Below are 26501 nucleotides of genomic sequence, written 5' to 3'. Positions count from 1 at the left end.
TGGAGAAATAAACAGAGTTGATGTTACTTTGGCTGCTCTCCGGAATGGGTGTATATTAGTGGTTGGTACAATGCAGAAGCTGAGATTGTTATAAAGTAAATTGCTTTTTAAACAGACGTAGGACAGGTTTGAGGGAATGGCCCTGTTAAAATTGCTCTTCTTGGTAAAAGAACATTTGGAATGTGCTTTATCTTTTTTCTTGGGGTGGACATTTCTTGCCGTCGATAAACCCTAGAGTCAAGACTTCCCGTTGGGATATTTGGTGATGTCAACTACTGGAAGGGTCCCAGCGTGGCTCCGTTGCAAGCGTCTATTTCCCAATACAGATTACGTTGGAGGTGTGGAGACTCTTCCTGTGAGGGGTACTTTGAAATTGGACCCTCCCCCAGTGGAGCAGCAGCAGGGCAGTCGCTGTAATGTGTGTCAATGGCGCAGCTCAGCAACAATTGAGCTTCTCCTGTGGATTATTTAGTCTAGCTCTGGCACTGGGCAAGCATTTGGGGTTCTTTTTCTCGTCACCCATTGGTAGTTTCCCACTTTTCTGTAATGATTTACCCTTTGTTGGGCTTGAATAAAGATAATTATTTAAATTGCACTTATCATTACTGATAGAGGGTGGTACGGTGGTGCAGTGATTAGCACTGCTGCCTCACGGCACCGAGGACCCGGGTTCGTTCCCGGCCCCGGGTCACTGTCCGTTTGGAGTTTGCACGTTCTCTCTGTATCTGCATGGGTCTCACCCCCACAACCCAAAGATGCGTATGGTAGGTGGATCGGCCACACAAAAAAAAAAGAATTTGGTACTTAGAAATTTTTACAAAATGATTACTATTAAAGGGAAGTGGTGCTACCAACATTAATTACTGTAAAAATCATTTGCGAAATTGGATGGAGGGTGTTTTCTAATATCTGCAAAGGTCAAATAAGGTGAGAAATAAATTGCACCCCTTGTGACTCACCCTTTTGAATACCTTAGTTATCCTGTTATTACATCCTTTGAATGCCCTCACTATCCCATTATTACATCCAGATGTGTTGTTTCTGGTTTGGTTTTACACAGTGCCTGGGGACTTTTTTTTTAAAAAGATTTTAACACGGTGTGAAATCAAAACTCACTTTCCAGCTGTCCTGCATCGAGGAGACAATTTGAGTAACTGAACAAAGTCTGACTTGTTTGCACTATAAACTCTCAGAACGGACTCCTTTGTCACTGGGTTTAATCCTCAGTACAGCTGACTTCTCCAGTTTGTTGCATTAGCTTCACCTAAATCAATGGGAAAATGGGTACGAAGGCCTCATTTAAAATGTAGCAGGTAATGAGAAGGAATTTCTGCAAGGCAGTATATTTTTAGAATCTACTGGTCAGCTGAATTGCTAAATCTCACTGTGCATGTTTTACGTTTGTCATTTCCTTGCAGTCGGCTGGCCAATTCCATTGAGATGAACCGATAAACACTCAAATGAAGGCCAGGGTTGCCAAGTTAGTTGCACAAAGCTGATAGTGAACGTTGGGGAGCCTTGGGGAGTTTTCATATCCCAGTAATCTCACTGTCACGTTTGGTGTTTCTTCTTATCGTAAGACGTGGGGATTGTATCGGAGTTATCTGCCTACGAATCAATGAAGTTTGATCGGGTTTGCATCCTTTTAAGCGCTGCCTTCTATGTGACTAAGAACTCAGATTGCTTTCCAGCTTACGACAGCCTGAGGAATGCAGTCAAATAATGGATGAGACTTTGCTTTTGGAACGGTAGTAGTTTCTTTTTGAGGATTGCATTGAGATGAGGAGCAGGTGAGAGTAGGTTTTGGTGCAAGGATGATAATTGACCTTCATGTACAGACTAGTCTGGGGCCTTTGCTTTATTCACTGCCTAATCAAGCTCTTCTGTTCTGCTTCCACTGCTAACTAACCTGTGCACTAACACGGGGGCTACCATGTTGGCTACTTGTTGGTCAGGGCTTGCAAACATGGCGGTTTGTTGCTTAAAGCCTTTCCACACTGACACACAAGTACATGTAAACAAAAGAAAACCTACTTGGCTGAAACATATCTATTGTTGCGAACAATAGAGTCTTCAGCACGCAGTCTTTGTGCTCAAGTAAAACAGCTCAAAGCAGCCGGCCTAAAATGAAACTGATTTTAAACTAACCAACTGGCCATCAGTCTGAGGCCAAATGATCAAATTCTATGTAAATATTTCTTTAAAGAAGGAAAATATGTTTTTGCTTGCTGACCAAGACCTTTTAATCCTTTAAGAAGAAATCTGACAGAATTCTGCAAAGTCTGGATTCCGCCAGTAAAGCTGGAGTCTGAAGAACTGATTCCAGTTGAGTGCCAGAAGATCATTGAAGGTGGCAATGTGACAGAAACTGTCAATCAGACCGGTAACACCACTGATCTAACCAATGGGGTTACAGAAAAGATGGACAATGTTTCCAAAGCGGATTCAGTGACTGTGCCAACAGGAGTAACAAAAATACTGCCAGTGGGCACCACCTCGAAACGGAGGAGGTATAACTTCAGGCACCTGATGAAAACGCATCTCATCGGCTTCAACAGAAGACTGACTATGTTAGAGGACTCGGGTCTGGACCTCAAAGATGGCTTCAAGCATTTGCAAAAAAGGCAAGATAATTTGAGCTTACAACTGAAGAACCTCACCCAGATGTTGTTGGCCCCGCCCAAAGATAAGCTGATTTCTGACTTGGAGTGGAAGTACAAAGGAGTCTCGGACAAGCTGACCGCTTTGCAAGTCCGGATGGAGATTCTTATTGATGGCTTTGCAGTTTTGGCAGAAGAGATCTCCGAGATGAAGAAAAGGAGAACTTCACTCACCAACAGTGACCAACCAGATCTCAGTAAAATTAACACTAGCTCTCCTGTGAATCCTTTAACAAAGTACTCCAGGACAAGATCGAAGGTGAAGCCTTCATCTCATGGTAGCAACAACAAAACCTCAAGGTTTGTTTCTAAAAGACCTCCTGTTAAAAAACCCACTCTCACCACCCCGCCACCAGTTAAGAGCAAAACATTTCACTTTCACCGAAAAGTAGCAGTTACTGTAGCTCCTTTGACAACTGCACGGACACGTGTGAAATCCACAGGCAAAATCCAGGTTAAGAAGAAATTTGGAGTGTCGCCAAATAAAAGGCATAAAAATTTAGCTCTGTTTGGTAAAGGCAGAACTGTTGTTAAGCATATCCCCACAACAGCAGTATCAGCTATAACCGTGAAGCCTGCATCCACACGCGTCTCATCCACCAAACGTACATCACATTCCAAGGTGACTACGGTCACTGTAGAGCCTAAGGATTTGACAACTCAGCCAGTTCCTACAGCCGTGCTGAAGAAACCCCCAAAATCACCTTTACAGGTCTCAAGAAAGAAAATGAAACCCAGATACATGGAAACTCTAAATAATGCAACAATTCCAGTTAAGGTTAAGGGTAAAGTAAAGTCTGGCAGTAAAACGGTCACAAAGTCTAAAAGTAAAACCAACCCCGTTAAAAATGGAAGTGGACACTCGAAGCATAAACCAAAACCTGGTACAAAAGCATCGGCAAAGTCGCAGGATAAAACAAAACGTGCTGGTAAAACAGCCACCGAACATGTTAAGGCGACTGTGAAACCTTCATCTGCAGCAGTACGGAATAAAGGTGGCTCTCAGAGGCATAAAATCAAGCAGCCATCATCAGCTGATCGTAATAGTGCTTCCATCCACAGGAGAGGAAAGACATTCTTTAATTCAGGTGCTACTACATTGCCCCCACTGACAGCACAGCCTATAATTGCAAGCAAACCAAGCTCGGTGCCAACATTTGTGTCCGCCAGGAAGAAGGTGGCAACTCAGTTGGCGCTTACCACGGCGCAGTCAGCGACTGTACCGCCACCGAAAAGGTCTGAAAGTCGACCAATACATGGGTCACAGGTTAAAAAATGTGATCATATCGATCCCCCCAGAGAGAAACTGGCAGGAGGCAGAAAGAGAAAGACGAAGAAAGTAACTGCTCTCGACATCCTGCAAGTGCTGCGAGGGGGACAGCAGCATTATGTCAACTCAAATGGCAAAAGCAAGGCGCTGCCGCTCTATATTACACTGGGTCGTCTAGCCATCCCAATAAAAATTATACCAGATTGATGAGTTTCTGTGCTGGCTTTCAGAGTTCAGCTTCTTAATGAAAAATATGTGAAGACAACCTCCACCTGATAGCTCGATTTGTGTTTGAGAAGCTCATTTGCTTAAATGTAAGACGGAGATTCACGGAGAACTGATCCGGATTCTTTTGCACTTAGCTGTATAAAACAACATACAAACGTTTGTCAAAAGTTTTGAAGGTGTTATGCAATGTAGTTCTGAAAAGTAAAATGTAGCTCATCTCTAACAGCAATGAGGTGCAAATAACTACCTCAGTTCAAGTGACACACTTGGTTTCTCTCATTGTTCTATTTGAATAATCTGTACTGCAGCCTGTCTGCCGCAATAATTTATTGAGTTCAACAGCATTACTCTCTTTATGACTCAAATATTGAATCGCTGACCCCCAAAGAAAATAGGATTCATATTGTACCTCCACATACATCTAGGTTATTTGCAATTGAGTGCTTATGAGTTGCCTGCTGATAATTTTACAGATCATTCACTTAAATTGAGCATCTGTCTTGTTACATTGCATGTCCTATGTCCCTTATGTTGTATAGATTTAACAATATGTTAACTACAAATGTCAACTAGCCACATCTGTGTGATCGGGTCTGCAGTGTGTGGACGTGTAGAAACTCAAGGCAACACTAAGGTAAAAGACTGACCAGGTTTCAAAGCTTTTAATTTCTCTGATTCGGGGTGAGCCTGGGCTAAATGTCTGGCTCATTTTATTTCACTCACCCGTCACCACTTAATATTGGTCATTTCCACACCTCGTGAATGCTGTTTTCTCTGAGAATGTTTTAAACCCTTTTCGTAAACTGGGATTGAAATTCCCCCATTTCAAAGTTTTTGGACTGGAAATAACACATTGCTGTTTAAAGCGTACCATATTTAATAAAATCTTGCTGTGTTCAGCACCGAATACAGACTAGAAAGCAAATGGATTTGTTATTTTTCAAAAATCATCTTCCCAATGAAGTGATCTATTGTTTCCACATTCCTTATTCTCCGTGTGTATTCATCCGAAGAGAGCGGGGAGGTTATTACAAATCTCTTCTGGGTTTGTGCAGTCTGATCCTGTGTGTAACACACTGGCACATGCTCTTCCCAAAACCTATTTAATGGAAGGCAAAAGCAAAATACTGCAGCTGCTGAAAATCTGAAGTAAAGACAGGAAATGCTGGAAATACTCAGCAAGTCGGGCAGCATTTGTGGAGAGAACAACAGGGTTAACATTTAGGGACCTTTCAGGACAACCTACTTTATAGAAAGCCATCTTCTGGGGACCTCGACTGTTTATCTCCCATCTGCCTGGTGTCCATGAGGAGAGAGTTGCTTCCGTCATTTTAAACGGTAAGTTTACATCGTTAAGCCACGCGAAGACATGTTTTCCTCCATCCCGAACTTGGGTGCTGAAAAGCTGACTAGCATAAGGCAGAGTACAGCATTTTACAGTTGCATCCGACTTGCTGTTAAAATGGACAAACGAGTTAACGGCGGAATTCTTTGGGTCTTGTTCGTCCTGCCGCCACTACCAGCGGGAGCGGAGAATTTGGCGCTCAGCCAAAACCCCATCCACTGCAGCGGGGCTGGAGAATCCCAGCCACGGGCGAGGTCGGAGAATACCGGCCAATATGTTCCATCCATTGTGCTTTCAGAAATTTGGTGAAACTTTGTTAGCAAGTTTTGATTGTTTATTGCCATGAGTCCAGCGCTTGACTGATGCATATTTCTTACTTTCAATTGACTGAAGTGCAGGGTTGTGTGCCTTTCTTTTTCTCGCATGTGATGATGATGATCTTGGTTCTATTATCCTCCTCTAGTCACTTCTGATATTTCCTTCCATTGCTTATTGACTGTAAACAATTTCCAGAGGTGTTAATTCTACTGGGCTGTCTGTTTAATGTGGTTCAACAGAGGGCCAGACAAGAATGGGTCACACTCGATCATCCAGCTGAATGACTCTAAATTGCTCAGGGAAGCACACCTCTGCCCCATAGCTAGAAGGAAAACAGGAGCCACTATTTAAAAACGATCCAAGTAAGGTAGGCTGAGCTACATTGCAGAGCACCTCTCCATATCCTTCAAGGCTCAAGGAATTCCTCCTGTGACAATTGGTCACTCTTAGAGCCCCAATTTGCTCCTCTTGTTGACCAACAACAAGGGCACTGGCAAACCCAGTTAAAAGTTCCAACCAATGCTCAGTTGATGGAACATTACGCACTGCACCTTTCAGCTTGTTCATGTGCAGGTACAGGTGGGTTTGAGTCAGTTTCCAATCCTGACCATTAGAGATTCCAAAGAGGAGTTTGCACAAAACACCTCCCTGTATAGAATTGACAGGAATGAACAAGTCCTGCTGATACATAACATCAGGAATGGGAACAGGAATGGGCCATTCAGCCCTTCGAGTCTGCTCTGTCATTCATTGAGATCACGGTTAATCTGCTTCAACACCATTTTCCTGCACAATCTCCACATCCCTCAATGTTTTTAATATGTAGAAATCTCATTGATCTCTCAGTCTTGAACATCCTCAATGACAGAGCCTTCACAGCTCTCTGGGGTAAGGAATTCCAAAGGTACACTACCCTATGACTGAAGAAGTTCCTCCTCATCTCAGTCCCAAATGGACTACCCTCTATTCTGAGACTGTCCTCCCCTAGTTGTAGACTCTCCCCAGCTAAGGGAAACACCTTTCATCCATCTACCCAGTCGAGCCCTGTAGAATTCTTTATGTCTGAAGGAGATCACCTCTCATTCTTCTGAACCTGGAGAATAAAGGCCCAGTCTATTTAATCTTTCCTCAAAGGACATTCCCCCTTCCCAGGAATTAGTTTGCTGAATCTTTGTTGCATGCCCTTTTTTTGGCAAGTATATCTTTCTTTGGGGAAGGAGACCAAAACTGCACACACTACTTCCATGGGTGGTCTCACTAAGGTTCTATACAATTGCAGTAAGTCGTCTTTACTCAAATCCCCTTGCAATAAAGGCCAACATACCATTTACCAAGCTCAATGCAAACTGGTGGAACAGCATCTCATCTTCCGGTTAGGCATGCTACAGCCTTCTGGTCTCGACATCAAATTCAACAGCTTCAGATGATTAGCTCTACCCCACATCGACAGCTTTCTTTTCATTCAATTTCATTTTAACTGTCTTTCACCGTTTCTTTATTTCTTGTCTTTCTTTAGATACATTCCCCCCCTCGCTCTTTCCTCCTATCTTTCCCCCCTTTCCTTACCTTTTCTCCCTCTTGCTTCCCCTTCTCCCCCCCACCCCCCTTTTCTCATTTTACCTCTCCCACCAATGTCCCCCGTCCCCACACATTTACATCTGTCACAGCTTACCCTCTGATTTTCATTTCCTGCCGTTTGGTCTTCACATCTTTTATTCTCTCTGGGGACTGCCATTGGCAATGCTTTCCCTTGGTTTCTGTGGCTATCAGCACTCTTTTCCCTCAGTTTCTGTGGCTATGACTCATCTTTCATTCCCTCATCCCACAGTATAAATATTTCCCACTTTCTATGTCTTTTAGCTATGACAAAGGGTCATCTGGACTCAACTAGACCTGCTGAGATTTTCCAGCATTTTCTCTTTTGGTACCATTTACTTTCTTCACTGCTTGCTGTAGCCTTCAGTGACTCATGAACAAGGACACCCAGCTCTCTGTAACATTTCCCAGCCTCTTGCCATTTAAGAAAATGCTCTGTATGTCTGTTTTTATTACCCATGTGGATAACCTCACCCATCTCCACATTCTATTTCATCTACCAAATTTGTTGCCTATTCACTTAGCCTCCTTGAGGATTCTTTGCATCCTGGAAAGCTGAAAACTGAAAATGTCTTCTTCCGATCCTTATAATGGACTGCTTTGAGCCTACACCCTTAACCACAGTAAATTTCTCCAAGGACATGGTAGGATTTGAGTGTTAAAATTCAGTCTAATGTGAGTACCTGAGAAGAAATTCTTCGGGTGGGATTTTTCGGCACCTCCTGTGCTTTTTCCTGGCGGCAGAAACAACGGGTTCTGCTGATGTCTACACGGTTTTGCATGCCCTGCAACTGCCCACCCCCACAACCCCCGCCACCGGAAACACGCCATTGACAGGACCGGAAAATGCTACTGGTGGGAAGAGAGAGAAAATTCCAGCCCTAGTCAATTAAACTCACTCCCTTAAAAAGATAGACTGTTAGATGAAGCCTTTTCTCCATATTACACCTTTTCAAATGGAAAATGTTGAGAGTGAGATAGTCCAGTGGTCACCCTGGGATACAATTAATCTGGTCAATAATTGGTGAATAGTGAGCCACTTTGTATGACATTACATTTATGAGAAGTGGAGTATCATAGAATCACTACAGTGCAGAAGGAGGCCATTCGGCCCATCCAGTCTGCACTGACCCTCTGAAAATACATCCTACCCAGGCCAACTCCTAGCCCACCCAATCCCTGTAACCTAACCTGCATGTCCCTGGACACTAAGAGTAATTTATCATGGCCAATCCACCCAACCTGCACATCTTTAGACTGTGGGAGGAAACCAGAGCTCCCAGAGGAAACCCACGCAGACACTGGGAGAATGTGCAAACTCCACACAGACAGTCACCCAAGGCTACAATTGAACCTGAGTCCCTGGCGCTGTGAAGCAGCTGTTCTAACCATCATGCCACCCATCTGACACAGTGTGACACAACTCCCACCACATGAAGTGTGGCATGGTGAAATTTGTGATTTGCTCTGCCACAGCCTAAGCGAGCCCATGGTTCAGGGACGAACAGGGTGCAGGTTGATAAAGAATGAATTAAATTGAAATGTTGCTCATCATCACTGAAAAACTACGAGAATGTAGAACAAATCCTACCATGTCCTTGGAGAAATTTAGTTGTATATACCCCGTAGTTTACATCCTCGATGGCTCTCTCTCTCTTTCTCTCTCTAAATCAAATCTGGAGCTTCTGAGCACTCCTCTCATTTCCTGCTTGTCTTTTGTTAAACAGTTAAGATAGTTCTGAGAATGAGGTCATTTCTATGTAGGAAGCTGTGGAAGGCCATCGATCTGATCACAGTTTTGCCAATGAATTATATAAAGTTAAATAACTCTGTTATAACCTTCAGTCATGGACCTTCTTGCGAAGAAGCAGGAAGTATAAAACTCACTGGTCAGTAATCACCACCCCATTCCCGCAAAGAGTTTCTATACTAAGTGGGACATTAAAGGTGATGGCACAGACATAGCAAAGTGTCAAAGAAGAAATCAATCTGGTACACTTCCTTGGAAGGTGGAATCCTTCACCGGACGTCTTGTCCAGAAGCGAATTGACCTGACACACACACACGTGTCGGTGAACTAGCACATAGTTGACTAACTGAACCGACACCAGCAATCTGTGATCTCTCAGTAGGTACCAGTTGTGACCTATTGTTGAAGGATGGAGTCAAAATAAGTTTCAACTGACTTGATATTATTAGGCTAACGCATCTACTCAGCTCCCCATAAAAAAGGTGTTCCTGGCAATTGTTCAGAACATAGTAGGTCCTACTTATGCTCAACAGAGCTAAAATCACCATTGATCGTTTGCTGTGGAGATTGTGAATTTAATGAACATTTTGAGGCAATGGTATTGTTCCATAAAGCTACAGAAATAGCAAAGAATAACAACTCCTGTCAATTGACAGATAGGAAATGCCCTGCCTCCATTCTGTTTTGGTGTTACAAATTTTGTTTTCTTTTTAGCTATTGTGCCCTCTGGACAATGATTACAAAGCTAAAAATAAAAGCTGTTATATTTTTAAATCCCGCTGAACTCCTAACTGCTATTTAAGTCATTTTATTTCTATATTGACTTCATGTTGACATTTTAAAAACAATTTTGTGCTTTCCCTTCTTAAGACAATAAAGATTCGTAATGATATCAGTCACCATTTTCGCAGTCTCCTTTGTTCAGGATTAGTTGAGTGATCTGTGATTTTGCTACAGCTAAACATCATCATTCTGACTTTCATTCAGGTTTATCATATATTAGCCGAGCTATCGTTTTCCATGTTGCCCCAAGGTACAAGCACTTCGAGAACTGAACTTCACCAGGGTGAATGATGGATCACAGAATTAGACCGAGTGCCCTGTCTTTGACCCCTGTTCCTATGTCAGGTGGCTACGTACTGAGAATAGAGCTTAGTCAGATTACTGGATATATCCGCACTGTCCAACTTTTTTTCTTGTTTCTGTGTTTTTTAGCTTTGTAATCATGGGTGTATATCATGGAGCCTTGTAGGCTTTGTGAAGTTTACATCCATGCTGTATCGATTTGTATATTTCTTAAGTTGCTGATGCTAACCACACTTGCTGTCCTGATTTAGCATTCATCAGTGATGCTATAAACAGCCATTTCCAAACATCAAGGCCCCGCAACATTTCAACAGGCCAATGTTCGGTATCCGACTACCACGATGTAGGCTCCTTTTAAGTGTATGTGGGAAGATGGGAACTTAGAAACTGCCAAATAAAAAGAGATCACGCCCCATATAGTTTGTCTTTAACTCTATTGGTATTCACAGGCTGCAATGATTTTGGAGGAATCGGTCTCTTTTATTAGTTGGTCTGTAATAGACGCATACATGAGGCAAGGAAAACTCGGGTGATGGAGAGCTGTGGGAACCATAGTCTCCTGATCCTCCCAAATATACTACACTAAGGACATTCACATTACTCAGACACTGGGCAGTATTTAATGCAGTTGACCGGTCCTGCCTGCCAGCTGGAGAGCCACCAAGAGCCCCGTGTCACCTCTCTTCGGGAAGGGTTATCTCATTACATAACCAGTGTTGGGGGCCTTCCCCGGAATCACGGACCCCCCAGGGTAGAAATCCTGGCCCCCTTGATCTGCCAGCCAATGTGATGTTGGAAGCTGTGCATTGGAGGCAGTGTGAGGGGTGGCTGATGTCAGTAATGCACCCAGGGAGCCACCAGGATTGCTGAGGGACCCCAGGCCAAAGGTGAGTGAGGGTGGGATGGGGTCACAGGTCGGGGATTGCGGGGAAGGTGGTAGAGGAGGGTCGGTGACAAGAGCAAGGGGACGGCTCCAAATGCGCAAACAGACTTCCCGCATGGTGACTCCCTCGTCTGTTGCTAATTAAATACCAGCAGTGATGAGATGAAGCAGTGAGGGGTGGCCCTTAAGGCCCTCAATTGGCAGTGGGGTGGAAAGGCCATCCACAACGTTTCCTGTCCCGGACTTAATAAGTGACAGAATCAACACCCACCAGCCGCTTCACCTGGTTAAATGCTCCGCCCACTTCCAAGCTCACCATGGGGGAGTGCACTAAATTCCTTCAACAAAAAGTTGTTTGAAAATCTTATTTTATTTTATTTATAATTTTATTACAACACTGAGAAAATATACCCTCTTACTGGGTTTGCAAGTCAACCGTTCTTTCTAGGTGATAACTGTCAACACCAAGGGAGCATTGGTGATATCTCTTGACTACGAGCGAAGCATCAAAATAGTCAACAATTTAATTTTAAAAGGTGGCCATCATTCCTGGTGTGTCTGTATTGTTAAATAAGTGCAATTCAATGCCGAAAGGCCTGGGTTCCTTCATCTACATGAGGTGCTGCGTGAGTTAGCATCTCACTGGACCACCGTGGTTATTCTGTTCTTTGTCATCCCGTATATTTCCAGATGATTATGCAACATTCTGTACCATAAAGTTACAGGATGAGGTGATTGGGTGTGAGGCATTTGCCTCGGACAAGTGAGGAACTAAATTTTCAAAATCACATTGTGCTTTCAGCTCCAACATGCTGTCGGAACTTCAACTGTTTTCAATATTGAATTAATTCTAGGAATACAAATAAAATTTTCTTTGAAAGACGAACAAGGCACCAATTATCATTTTCAGTGACCATCGTCTCGAGTATTTTTGAACCTTCGTGAATTCTGAGATGAGAGCAGTAGTAATGTGTCAAATGTTAATTAAGGCTTCGCTGTATGTCATGTTGAAGCAAATGTTTTCCTTGTCTCATAAATGTGAGACGCACTGCTCAACGGTGAACCATAAGCAATAATAGCACAGAAAGAGGCAATTCAGCCCATTGTGTTACTGGCTTACTACTGGAGCAATCTAAAACTATTTCCACTGTCTTGCTCTCTTCCCTGTCCCGACTGCAACCCCTGTGTCCCTCGAATAGCCTTTGAAAGACCGTACCCATAAGATGGTAGAGTAAAATAGCTCGCCTGTTGCCAGTGCAGCTTGTCCTGCTCTCAATAGGAGAATATATGCAACCAGACCTGTACCAACGTACAGCAGTAGTCTCTGGAAGGTCTGGCACTGGGTATGACTTTCAGCTTGTACCCAGCTAGGACAGTATGATGCTTTCTTGTGGTGGGAGCCTCAAATAGACTTTTGTTCAAATTCACAGGCGGTGCCAAGCTTAGCACCTAAACATGGGCTGCATTAATGTTACCTTAAAATTAATGCATCAAAGTTCATTGTTATTTTTTTCCTGTAACTGCAGGGGAGCAGTGGCCTTGTGAGCAGCTCTCAGACAAACAATCTTAGCTATTAGTTAAAGTTTTAACATATTCTGGGTACAGTATGCTTGGACACGTTTGCTATTCAGGATACATTGTGCTTGGACATTTGCGCTCGTCCCCATTCCCTATTTTCTTATGTGGTAAGTTGGAAGCTGTCAGGTAATGTGATTACCCATCAATTGCTTGAACCTGAGATGAATGGCCCATTGTGATCAGTACCAAGTTAACCATATGTCCTTGAAATAATCTCTCATCTTCCTGTTGAGGAAGCAAAGGAATAGTTTGTTGAAGTGTATTATTATTTTATTAGGAATGCTTCTAATATTTTTGCCTATCTTAAGACCTCACTGTTTTAGGTGTTTAACACACTTGATGTAATAAAGTGTTTATAGGTTCAGGCCTTTTGTTTGGTGCAAGAATTGTTCTGGTTAGCCATACAGAAATGGCTACGCTAGGCCACAAACCTGCAAGGTAAGATTCCCATGATGCACAAGCCAGCTGGTACGCTTGTAATTCTGTTTCCCCAATCCTTTTTGCATCCTTTTGGGAAGAGGTGCTGTGCTGGGTTAGTTGGACTTCAAGCTATTCCCGTTACTTTTGGGTGCAGGTGGCTTTCTTTGTGAACAAAGCTTTAAATGTCTCTGTGTGTGCATTTGTTATACAAGACAATGAGCATTGTAGTTGAACTGTGAGGCGGTGCAAATCGCTTATCCTTTTCCTGTGGCATGTCTTTGTTTTGTCTTCCCTGTTTTGATCGTTACAGTCCTGAACCAGGTCAGGTCCAATATTTGGCACATTGTGTGAGTATTTGACTACTTTTCTTACTCACTTGTAAATTATTCGTGGCAGTCATGTTACTTTGGAGAATGGGCAAAAAGAAAACTAGTATTTGTGCACTTTATATATTGGAGCTCCTGTCACAATCCAACCTTCTTGTGTCATTTGTGTCCTCTAGATCTTGGCAGTCAGCCAATAAAATGCTTTACTAGGATTCTTCCAGTCAAATCAAATTTAAGGAGACTTGGGAAGTTTACAAACTCGCCTTCTGGGATTACTGAATCAAGAGAATATTACTTTATTTTTGTAAATGTGATATGGCCAGCACAGTTTGTTCACAGCCTATTTTGTTTTATGATCGTGCACATTGCTGCCTCACAGCACCACGGACCCGGGTTCAATTCCGGACTTGGATGATTGTGTGAAGTTTGCATGCTCTCCCTGTCTCTGTGGGTTTCCTCCGGGTGCTCCGGTTTCCTCCCACAGTCCAACGATGTGCAGGTTAGGTGGATTTGCCATGCTAAATTGTCCCTTCGTGCCCAAAGATTTGCAGGGTAGGTGAGGTTACGGGGATAGGGTGCACCTTTCGAGGGTCAGTGCAGACTCGATGGTCTGAATGGCCTCCTTCTGCGCTGTAGGGATTCTGTGGAATTCCAATAATGAAGGCTGTGTAATCAGTCTTGAAGCACTCATCCAATAGTGGCTGACCATTTATCCCACTATCTAATAATGAGGTTATCCAGATAATTCCAGGGAATGGGATGATGGGAAAAAACTTTCAATTTAATAATCTTACGCCTATTTTAGGGATGTCCCAATGTGCATCAATTGCTCCTGAAATACAGTCACTGTTATGTGCGAAAATATTATTCTCACCTGAGTGAGATCAGTTACCTGGGCACAGGTAGCAGTGAGATCAGGGACTTGTGAATCAGTTGGTGAGTCCATGGTGGTGGCCGCGTTGAAGATTTGGAGGCAGTTTAGACAGCAATTTAAGCGGAGGGCCGGGTCAGGGAGGATGCCGATTAGGGGGAATCATGGATTTGAGCTGGGGAGGATGGACGCAAGGTTTCGGGAATAGGATGCGAGAGGGATTAAGGAAATTAAGGATTTGTTCCTGGGGTGGCGATTTGCAAGTTTAGAGGAGCTGGGAGAGAAGTATGGGTTGGGGCAGGGGGGAGAGCTCACCTGCTCCTCGTCAATGCTGTTATGCCTACCTGAATGTTCACCTCTGACGGGACTACACTGAAGTGTAGTCCCTAGATGATATGGGAGTGTGATTTGAACTGCAGCCTTTTTGACTCCCAGGTCAGAGTGCTATCATTCACCTGTGGCTGACACTTGGCTGGATTATCAGAAGTTCCATCCATGAGTAAGGAGCACTTAACTCCTCAAGCTTCTGGCCACAGCAAAACCTAGACATAAACCTTAGCTGTTTTTAACAATGTAAGAAGTCTTACAACACCAGGTTAAAGTCCAACAGGTTTGTTTCAAACACTAGCTTTCGGAACACTGCTCCTTCCTCAGGTGAAGGAGCAGTGCTCCGAAAGCTAATGTTTGAAACAAACCTGTTGGACTTTTAACCTGGTGTTGTAAGACTTCTTACTGTGCTCACCCCAGTCCAACGCCAGCATCTCCACATCACGTTAACAATGGAAGAGCTAGTTTTGTGCTAATATCAGACATATTAAAACTAGTTGGTTGCTCTGATGTGATGGGAGACAGATTATTAAAACCTCAGCTCCAGTTGAAAACCACAAGGTTTCCAGTGAAGTCAGAAGCACTGGTTTGTAAACTTGATGAGTACTCAAACATTTCTATTTCCACAATTCCTTTTCCAGCAGCCCACCCAGTCTGGACCATCTTGCAGCACCATGATTTTCCCATTCAGTAGCCAAATATTGAGGGCAAATGCTGGAGCCCAGTTTGACCTTTGCTTAATTCATACAACTAGCCTGTGACTGAGCTTCCCAGTAAAGTATCTTGAATGAAGCGGGGAACTTAAAACACAACCAGTCCAGCAGCAACTACAGTTTGCATTTAAATAATGCCTTTGCACAGTAAGGCGTTCCAAAGCACATCACAGGAACGCTGCCGGACCAAATGAAGCAAATGTCAGGAACAATCCGACAGATGTGAAACTGCAGAGAAAATCACAAATCGGCTATTTTACAGGAGGAAGGCTTAAAATAAGGGTGGTTATTAAAACACAAAATATTGTTCCACTGCAGGCCTCATCTATCTCATAGCAGGGACTCTTTCAAAAGCTGATTCATGCGTTGCTCTTAGCTTGGTGTGGGGACCAGACCCAGAAATGAAATACAGAACTCATTGTTTTGAGTCATTAACACTTCATAAAACACCTGGATTTCTGCCACTGCTCAAGTTCCTGTGTGACCCTGAATGCTGAGTATTGTGGATTTGTACTCTGCTTTAATGACAGAACAAGGATAAATTGTCCCAATGTGAAATATCAGCTAGAAATAAACATTAAGGTTTTGTCCTCAATTTGTGTGTAACAATGAGATGATCGCAGGGTAGACAATGCTTTTGATGTGTCATAAGTGTCTTAGCGAAATGCAAAGGAATGTTCTTGTGTGAAGTGTTTTAAATTAAATCTTCAAATTAATCTTCAAGCGTTTGGGGCAGCGTGGTGGCACAGTGGTTAGCACTGCTGCCTCACAGCGCCAGGGACCCGGGTCAATTCCAACCTCGGGTGACTGTGGAATTTGCACATTCTCCCCGTGTCTGCGTGGGTTTCCCCCGGGTGCTCCGATTTCGTCCCGCAGTCCAAAGATGTGCAGGTTAGGTGAATTGGCCATGCTAAACTGCCCCCAAGTGTCCAAAGGTTGGGTGGGGCTACAAGGATGGGCTCTTTCGAAGGGTTGGTGCAGACTCGATGGGCCAAATGGACTTCTTTGCACTGTAAGAATTCTATGGTCCTATGAGATCAATTTGTTAGAATTTTTAAAAATAAAAGGTTCGCTGATTACATGAGGCCTCTGACCTTGATAGTTTATGGAAATGTTTCCTGTTGACACCTAGTTGGTATACACAACTGAACGACAGGGTCCTTTTGCATTTCCATATGGAATGTATTTGGGTGATATTACGCCAAGTGCTGTGTAGTAAGTATTTGGAAGGAGGAGACCTTAACCAAGGGTTTATCGTTAGAACAGTAATCTTATCTGCCTGCTGTTCTCGATCTCTGCTGTCCTTGGTGTCCCATGGTTGTCAGTAATTCCAATCTGCTGTTTAATTTGCTTTGCCAGCTTTCATAATAAATAGCCGTCCGATTTGCTGCCTTGATTCCTTTGAAACTTTGTCACTGTTGACTTTAGTTAGTGTTGGTGCAGGTTTGCTGATGCTACCCTCGGCTCTTGTGTGTGTGTTTGTTTCTTCATATGTTTTGCACATGTAATGTCTTTTTCTGAGTAAAATTAATATTTTCTGTCTGTTACTGTGTGAAATCAATAAATAGTAACATTGTTAAACTTTTAAGCCAACTCAGCATGCTTTTTGGAAGGGAAGGTAACTGGACTCAATTAGTTAGCGCAGAAGTGTTGAAATGCTCCCACTGACTTACTGTCTGGCAAGAACTATTCAAAAAGTAAGTTGCAGGTTAATAGTTGCTCACAACTAATTGCTGATGGTAGCTTTATGATGTGCATTGTACCAAAAAGTAGACCAAGAAGTAAAATCAAAAATGCAAATTGTGCAATTGAGCAATTAGGCGAGAGGGCAGCAGAGCTATAATAGTGACAAGAAGGAATTTGAATTACAGTGCACAATACACAGCACAGAAGGAGGCTATTCAGTCCATCAAACCTGTGCCAGCTCCTTGAACGTGCTATGCAATTAGACCCATAGCTCTTCAAATCCTTACTTTCCAAATATATCTCTATTTCCACTTTGCAAGTTACTGTTGAATCTGCTTCCAACATCCTTTTAGGCAGCCCGTTCCAGATCTCAACAACTCGCTGTGTCAAAAATAATCTCCCCCTTTCTTTTGCCAATTATCTAAATCTGGGTTCCCTGGTCACTGGCCCTCTGGTTAATGGAATAGGGAAAAACTATCAATGCTTTTCATCATTTTAAACACTTCTATTAAATCTTCCCTTAATCGTAGCTGTAAGGGTATCAACCCCAGCTTTTCTAGACTTCACATAATTGGAAGTTCTATGTGCCATATGTGTGCAGTGGATGGTCCCGAGAATGGAGGTAGATGCTTTTGCTTTCACGCCTGTGTGCACCACAGCATACTGAAAACACATCCTGATGTATATGTTTTTGCACAGGTAGGAAGAGAAGCCAGTTGAAACCATCAGGGAGAGTTTAAAACAAGGGGGAGACAATTTCTGGGCAGATCACCTTGCCTTTGTGTCAAAGGCCTGCTTTTATCAAAGCCATGGTATCCAATTTCAGGATTTGCAAATTTGTACTAGTTCTCTGGACACAGATTTTTAAAGGTCTGCCATAAGTTGGGATCTCTTTCAGCTGTTGTCGCCTTTCTATTCATATTTATTTTACTGGAGGCCAGGTAACACCCCGATCTATTTCCCTGATTGCTACAACCGAGGCGCTGATATAACTAAGGGTATGGTCGTCCTGCAGACAAATCAGAATTAAATTCCCGTACAAATTTAACCTTAAGTCAGTGGGTTCAAGAAAGGTTCACATGGAAACACGTTTGCATTTTGTACAAATAACAATTTCTAATTTTGGTTTGCAATTCTTGTTATAGGTGTGCTCCAGGTTACACAGGGAATCCCATTTATGGACAAAGTTGCACTAGTAAGTATCAAAATCTAATGGCAGTTATTACAATATCTTTTAACTCCACCTTCTCTACCTCCTGAAATGAAATAAAACTAGAGGATAGAACACCAGGTCCAGATGGATTGTACCAGTTGATACTCAAAGGCAGAGGATAGCAAAGGGACTAGAATTCATGTCTTAAAAATCCAATGGTAAAGAATTAGTCACAGAGGACAAGTGGACAGATAATGTACATCTTAGTTTCATAAAGGAGGATCGAAGCAGTACAGGGAATTATCAACAAGTTCGCTTAATGTCAGTGGTATGTAAGATAATGGGAACTAACGAAGCATCTAGGGACAGAGAAGGGAATAACACTAATCCTCATGGATTTCCGAAAGGAAGGTAATGCTTAACCAACTTTATTGAATTATTTGAAAAAAACAGCAGAAAGTTTGATCAGTGTAATTTGTGGATGTGGTCTACATGAACTTTCAGATGACCATATGATAATAAACAGGAGCAGGACTAGATCATTCGTCCCATTGAACCTGCTCCTCAATTTGGTAAGATCAGGGCTGATCTGATTGTGGTCTCAAATCCACTTTCCTGCCGTCTCCCATAACCTTTGACTCCCTTGTCAATCAAAAATCTCTCTAACTCAGCCTTGAATATACTCAATGATCCAGCCTCTACTACTCTCTGTGGAAACGAGTGACAAAGATTAACAACCCTCTTGAGAGAAGAAATTCCTCTTCAGCTCCATCTTAAATGGGAGACCACTTATTTTTAAACTGTGCCCCCTTTTCTAGATTCACCCACGGGAGGAAGCATCCTCTCAACATCTACTTTTTTACTCCAGGTTCCTTGCAATAAACATTCCATTTGACTCTGTAATTACTTGAAAATTGAACATAATTCCCTGGCTGTCATGGTGGGATTTGAAAACTAGACCTGGTGATCAATATGCCACCATTCTCTGTTGATTAGGTGACGTGGGCAACATGATAGCCATGACAAAGACATGGCTGCAACGTGACCAGTGACCAAGGCTGGGGCCTGAATATTCATGAGTACTTGACATTACAGAAGGACAGAAAGCTTAGGAGAGGTGGTAGGTAGCTCTGTTAAATAATGATGGCATTAGTGCAGTAGTGAAGGATGAGCTTTAAAGAGGTATAAAATAAGTTTTGGTAGAGGTATGAAACAGCAAAGGTAAGAAGACATTTGTGGGAACTGTTTATAGGCTCCTAACCGTAACTACACTGTAGAATGGGATATACAAGAAGAAATAATGGAGGGCTGGAAGAAAGATACAGCAATACTAAGGTATGATTTTAATGAACATACAGATCAAGTGAATCAGATTGACAAAGATAGCCTGGAAGATGAGTTCATAAAAGAGTGTTTTCAAGACAGTTTCTTAGAGCATAAAATTCTAAAGCCAACTCAAGAGCGAGTTATTTTACATCCGGTAATGTGCAGTGAGACAAGATTGATTGATGACCTCTTAGTAAAGAAGTCTCTTGGTAGCAGTGATCGTAATATGATTGAGTTTCACATTCAATCTGAGACCCAGTTTTAAAATCAAAGCCAAGTACAAGGGTATGAAGAGGGAGCCGGCTAAAAGTGAACTGGGAAATTAACCTAAAAGGGTAGGTTAGTAGAGATGCAGTGGCAGATATTTAAGGAAATATTTCATAAAGTTCAGCAAAAATATATTCCTGTGAAAAAGACTCTATGAGAAAGATACCAGCTGTGGCTGACAAAGGAAGTTAGGATAGTGTCAAACTCAAAGAAAAAACATACAATTATGTGAAGATTGATGGGAGGATAGAATCATAGAATCCCTACAGTTCAGAAGGAGGCCATTTGGCATCTGCACTAACCCTCTGAAAGAGCACCCTATTTAGTCCCACTCATCCACCCTATCCCTGTAACTCCACCTAACCTACACATATTTGGACACTAAGGTGTATTATCATGGCCAATTCACCTTTGGATTGTGGGAGGGAAAATGTGAGTGTCCACTTTGGCAGGAAGAATCAATAAGCAGAATACTGGGCTGGATGCTCTGGTTCCCCAGCCGTGTGCTTTTCAGCAGCACACCTTTCGCTGGTGACGGAATTCTATCTTCCCGCCACTTGTCATTCCCCATGAAGCCACCCCACGTCGCCATGAAACCTGTGGGCGGGGGTGCGCTGCCCGTGGGAAAAGTGGATCGCAATGACCAAGAATTCCGGCCATTATCTAAATGGAGAGAGATTACAGAATTCTGCGATAGAGGGATCTGGGTGTCTTGGTCCATGAATTGCAGATCCAGGTACTGCAAGTGATGAGGCAGGCAAACTGGATGTTATTTGTCGCAAGGGAAATGGGATGTAAAGGTGAGGAGGTTTCGCTGCAGTTGTACAGGTGTTGGTGAGACCACATTAGAAGGATTGTGTACAGTTTCGCTCTCCATCCTCAATAAAGGATGTACAGTAATTACATTAGGAGCAGTTCAGAGAAGGGTCAAGTGACTGATTTATGGAATTAAGGAGCCATTTTGAGGAAAAATTGGACAGTTTGGACCTGTATCCATTGGAGTTTGGAAGAATGAGAGGTGTTCGTATTGAAATGTATAAGATCCTGAGGGGACTTGACAGGGTGGATGCTGAAAGCATGTTGCCCCTTGTGGGAGAGACGAGAGGTGGGGGAAAATGTTTAAAAATAAGGAGTCCCCCATTTAAGGCAGAGGTGGGGGAAAATCTTTTACTCCCAGAGGTTCATTAGTCCGTGGACTTCTCTTTTTTTTTAAATAATTTTTTATTCAAATTTTCAACAAGTTTTAACCAACAACAGAAGAAAAAGAGAGATAACAGTAACACCCCCCCCCCCACCCCCCCAAATACAAAAGCAATAAATTAACAAAAATATCCCCCCCCCCATATCCATATCATTGATCCAGGATTCCACTCCCGGGGGCCTCGCATCCTTCCACTGCAAAAGAATCCTGCGCCGGGCTACCAGGGACGCAAAGGTCAGAATACCGGCCTCTTTCGCCTCCTGCACTCCCGGCTCCGCTGTTACCCGAAAAATTGCAAGCCCCCAGCCCGGCTCAACCCTGGAACCAACCACCCTTGACAGCGTCTCCGCGACACCCCTCCAAAAGCTCTCAAGCGTAGGGCACGCCCAGAACATGTGGGTGCGGTTTGCTGGGCCCCCAGAATACCTGACACACCTGTCCTCTCTTCCAAAGAACCGGTTCAGCCTAGTCCCAGTCATGTGCGCCCTATGCAGCACCTTTAATTGAATTAAGCCTCGCGCAGGAGGAGGAGGAATTCACCCTCCCCAGGGCATCCGCCCACGTCCCCTCGTCAATCTCCTCTCCCAGTTTCTCCTCCCACTTATCTTTCAGCTCTTCCACCGAGGCCTCCTCTCCCTCCTGCATCACTTGGTAGATTGCCGAAATCTTCCCCTCACCAACCCACATCCCAGAGAGCACCCTGTCCTGAACTCTCCTTGGGGGCAGCAGTAGAAACTCCGCCACCTGCCGCCTGAAAAACACCCTTACCTGCATGTATCTGAAGGTGTTCCCTGGGGGAAGGCCCAGCCTTCCCTCCAGCTCCTCTAGGGTTGCAAACTTCCCATCGGGAAAGAGATCCCCCAACCGCCTAATACCTGCCCTGTGCCAGCTCAGAAATCCTCCGTCCATCCTACCTGGTACAAACCGATGGTTCCCCCGTATCGGGGACCAGACTGAAGCCTTCACCTCCCCCCTATGTCTCCTCCACTGCCCCCAAATTTTGAGGGTAGCCGCCACCACCGGACTCGTATATCTTGTTGGGGGGAGCGGCAACGGCGCCGTCACCAGCGCCTCTAGGCTCCTGCCCACACAGGACGCCGCCTCAAGCCTCTTCCATGCCGCCCCCTCTCCCTCCATCATCTACCTACGTATCATCGCCACGTTGGCGACCCAGTAGTACCTACATAGGTTGGGCAACGCCAACCCTCCCACATCCCTCCCCCACTCCAGGAACACTCTCCTCACCCTCGGGGTCTTCTGCGCCCACACAAACCCCATAATATTCCTATTGACCCGCCTGAAGAAAGTCTTAGGAATCATGATAGGGAGGCACTGGAAGAGGAACAAAAACCTTGGGAGGACCGTCATCTTGACAAACTGGACCCTGCCCACATCCCACCTCCTAAACTCCTCCTCCATCTGCTCCACCAGCTTCGTAAAGTTGAGCCTATGCAGGGCCCCCCCAGCTCCTGGCTACCTGGACCCCCAGGTACCTGAAACTCCTCTCTGCACTTTTCAGCGGGAGCTCCCCAATCCCTCTCTCCTGGTCCCCCGGATGCACTACGGACAGCTCACTCTTCCCCACGTTGAGCTTATACCTGGAGAAGCCCCCAAACTCCTCAAGCATCCTCATTACTTCCGGCATCCCCCCCCACAGGGTCTGCCACGTACAACAATAGATCATCCCGCATACAACGACAGGCTCTCCCTCTCACTCTTCTCCCCCCTCTCCCTATGTGCCCGGATGGAGATTAGTTCCCCCCGAACCACTGCCTTCAGCGCCTCCCAGACCACCCCCACCTGCACATCCCCGTTATCGTTAATTTCTAGGTACCCCATTATGCACCTCCGGACCCGCCCGCACACCTCCTCGTCAGCCAGCAGCCCCACCTCTAACCGCCACATCGGCCTTTGGTCCCTCCCCTCCCCCAACTCAAGGTCCACCCAATGCGGAGCGTGGTCTGAAATGGCTATTGCCGAGTATTCCGCACCTTCCACCCTCGAAATCAACGCCTTGCTCAAAACAAAAAAGTCAGTCCGGGAGTAAGCCTTGTGGACATGGGAGAAGAACGAGAATTCCCTAGACCTGGCCTCATGAATCTCCAAGGATCCACCCCTCCCATCTGGTCCATGAACCCCCTCAGCACTTTGGCCGCCGCCGGCCTGCTACCCGTCCTGGACCTTGAGCGGTTGAGTGCTGCGTCCAGCACTGTGTTAAAATCTCCTCCCATTATCAAGCCCCCTGTCTCAAGGTCAGGAATCCGGCCCAACATACGCTGCATGAAGCCCGCGTCATCCCAGTTCAGTCCGTGGACTTCTCTACCCATTGGAGTCTGCGCAAGACCCTAAGACAGAGGAGCAGAATTAGGCCACTCGGCCCAAATAGTCTGCTCCACCATTCAATCATGGCTAATATATTTCTCATCCCCATTCTCCTGCCTTCTCCCCATAATCCCTGATCCTTGCACTCACCCCATAACCCCTGATTCTTGCACAGAAAGTTGTTGAATTTGTAGGAGATGGAGCTCCTGTCCGTTCGGTAGTTGCATTCGTTCCGTTAGCTCGTCTAGGGTTTCAGGTATGTCCCCCAAGTAAAAATCCCTGATGGCTAGCGATCCCCGTCCTGTGAAAGGGGTACATGTAAAAGTGTAAAAACGAAACGTCTCAATCTGTAAATATTATGTCCCTTTTGGTGAATCTAATTGTTATATTGTTAAAACTTAAAAACTCTAATAAAAATATTTATTTTAAAAAAAAAAGAGTAGACCAAGGGGTGAACTGATGCAGCTCTTTAAACTTGCCACAACACATCGAATGAATAATTTGGGAGGAATTTCTTCTCACCAAGATGAATCAGAATGTGGAACACACTGCAACAAAGAAAGGTTGAAGTACACAGCACTGATGCATTTAATTCAATGCACATCTGAGGGATCGAGGAAGAGGGTGACATGGGGCCAGTTTGGGGGAAGGCTCATGTGAAATATAAACACGGATATAGACCAGAACGAGCACTTTTATCGAGCTTCTCACAATGTTCTTGGAGCTTCTGGGATGTTCCAAATCACTTGCACAATGGGGAAACATGTCAGCCAAATTCATGCTCAGCAAGATTCTGGAAACGTGAATGAGATAAATGACCAGATAACTTGTTTTTTTGATGTTGATGAAAGACAGCCTTCCCTCAGTACTCTATGGAAACGTCAGCCAAGGTTATATAGTCAATCTCTGGAGTGAAACTCGAACCGGTGACCCAGAGGTGAGAGTGCTACTGCTGAGCCCATGCCGAGAGGCCAATTTACAAATAAAAATTCCCTTCTCATGTATTTGAATCTAGGACCTTATCTGGCAGATTACTCCAAATGCTAATCACATCTTGAGTAAAGAATTTTTTCTCAACATCTATTTTAAATATATTTTTCACTAATAGTGCCCAACTGGCCTGACTTACCTTTAAGGGATTCAAGATTGTTTCTCCAGATCGCAGAGATTAAGTTTCTCTCAACCTTTCCCTTGTCTTAAACTAGGGATCATTTATTATGCCCTTCTCCACAACTTCTCCACTGCATTTATTTTGTTTTAAGTAAGGTAGCCAGATACCTGGTCAGCACGGGAGTCTTCTCAAAAGTCACTGGAACTCTGGGGTTGTAGCCAAGAGGGAAGGGCCAAACAGAGTGAGACTGGCCCAGCGATGGGCCCACATTAGCGAGAGCAACTCTCAACCTACCGAGAGACCCACCATGATGGCTTGGAGGCGTCATTTAGATCTGCTTTCTGGTAACCCTCTTGATTTTCCCAAGTTTCTGAATGAAACCAGAAATGTTTAATTTGCTGTATTGCAGATGGCTGTACGTGTGACTGGAGAGGAAGTACTGGAGGCCACTGTGATGCCTTTGGGCAATGCCAATGCAAGGTAATGATTGAATGCTGCCATTGAAGAACAACTATTTATATACATCAACCAAAACCAAAAAGAGAACAAACAGGAAATCACATAACTAATAAATAACCAACACCCCCACCCTCCCTGCCCTTACCATCCACTTACTCTGCCTCCTTTTTTAACCCCAAGACCCCCCCCGGGCAAACCCCTCCACAGTCCCTCTCAAGATGAACTAAGGAATTCCGCGAGGTTGCTCACCCACACCCCCAGTTTCAGCGACCCCGAGTTCTTCCATTCCAACAGGATCCGTCTCCAGGCTACCAGAGAGGCAAAGGGCAAAACTCTCTCACCCCCTGGACTCCCGGGTCTTCCGACACTCCAAAAATCGCCACTTCTGGAGTCGGGACCACCTTCACCCTCAGCACCTCAGACATCACGTCAGCGAACCCCCGCCAAAATCCCTCCAGCTTCGGACAGGCCCTCAATCTTCCACCCCCTCAAAAAACCTGCTCATTCTGGTCACCCTCGTATGCGGCCTGTGGACTACTTTAAATTGAATAAGGCTGAGCCTAGCACACAATGAGGATGCATTCACCCTACTCAGAGCCTCCTCCTATAACCCAGCCTCCAACACCCTCCCCACCTCTTCCTTCTACTTCTACTTAACTTCTCCTATCAGGGCACCTTCCTAGCCCATTAATTCATTGTAAATCTCTGACACCCTTCCCTCACCAACCCCTTGTTTTTATCACCACCTTGTTCTCAACCCTGGGAGCGGGAGGCCCGGAAAGGGCAGCAGCTGTTTCCTCACATAGTTTTGCACCTGTAAGTACCAGAACCCATTCCCGCTGGGCAGCTCATGCTCCTCTATCAGCCCCTCAAGACAACAAGTTCTAAGTGTCGGGTCACATAACCATGAGAAAGCTATTTTTTAAAGGATGTCCTGTCGGTCCACGAATGTAGGGTGAAGATGCTGTGGGACAGTGGGCTGTGATACTTCATGACGTTCAGCTTGGGAACTGATATTTTGATGTCTGCAGTTCGGCTGATGTCACTGGATTAGGAGGGACGGACCAGCCAGAATTCATGCTGATCACTGTCCAGCGTCCCTGCGGGAGCAGACATCACACACAACTGAGGCTGGGCTTGGCAGTGATGCCAGTTTTCACTCCCCGGCACAGCTCCCACATGAATAACAGCCACCCGGACAGGGCACCAGAGAGTGACAATGTATCTGTGAGGCCACATTCTAGCAACCAGTCAACAGTTTTAGGAGAGAGAATTAGGTTGCAGGGGATGGAGATAAGGTGAATGTCTTCACTTTAAGCACTAAATTAAGTCGTGCCTGCCATCTATCAATACAACTCACTGCAACGCAGAGAAGACTGAGACAGTCTATTCTCTTAGTCGTATGTGTGGCCCCTGCAACACATAACCAAAAGGATCCTCTCCGTGGGGCTTTGAAACGGAAAGAAATCTGGGATGAGGGTAGGAATAGTCAATGGTCGAGTTATTGAAACTTCACTCAACCCGACTGCACTGTCTGTAAAATAGAGATGAGTTGCACCTCCTGGGAGTGTATCATACTGACAATCTGGTTTAAGTGAGAAACCT

The 26501-nt window shown here is 44.5% G+C and overlaps 1 protein-coding gene across 2 annotated transcripts in view; it reads left to right on the top strand.

Moving 5' to 3' along the window:
* Positions 1–26501, top strand: part of hspg2 (heparan sulfate proteoglycan 2) — a 571937-nt gene that overhangs the window by 298041 nt on the left and 247395 nt on the right. For both annotated transcript variants that reach the window (XM_038821731.1, XM_038821732.1), the window contains exons 30-31: positions 18203–18252; positions 24847–24917. In XM_038821731.1, the coding sequence (XP_038677659.1) occupies positions 18203–18252; positions 24847–24917 (121 nt within the window). The remainder of the gene's footprint in view (positions 1–18202; positions 18253–24846; positions 24918–26501) is intronic.

This window comes from Scyliorhinus canicula, chromosome 16 (assembly GCF_902713615.1).
Source record: "Scyliorhinus canicula chromosome 16, sScyCan1.1, whole genome shotgun sequence".
Taxonomy (NCBI): Eukaryota; Metazoa; Chordata; class Chondrichthyes; order Carcharhiniformes; family Scyliorhinidae; genus Scyliorhinus; species Scyliorhinus canicula.
This window is presented reverse-complemented; position numbering and strand designations above follow the sequence as displayed.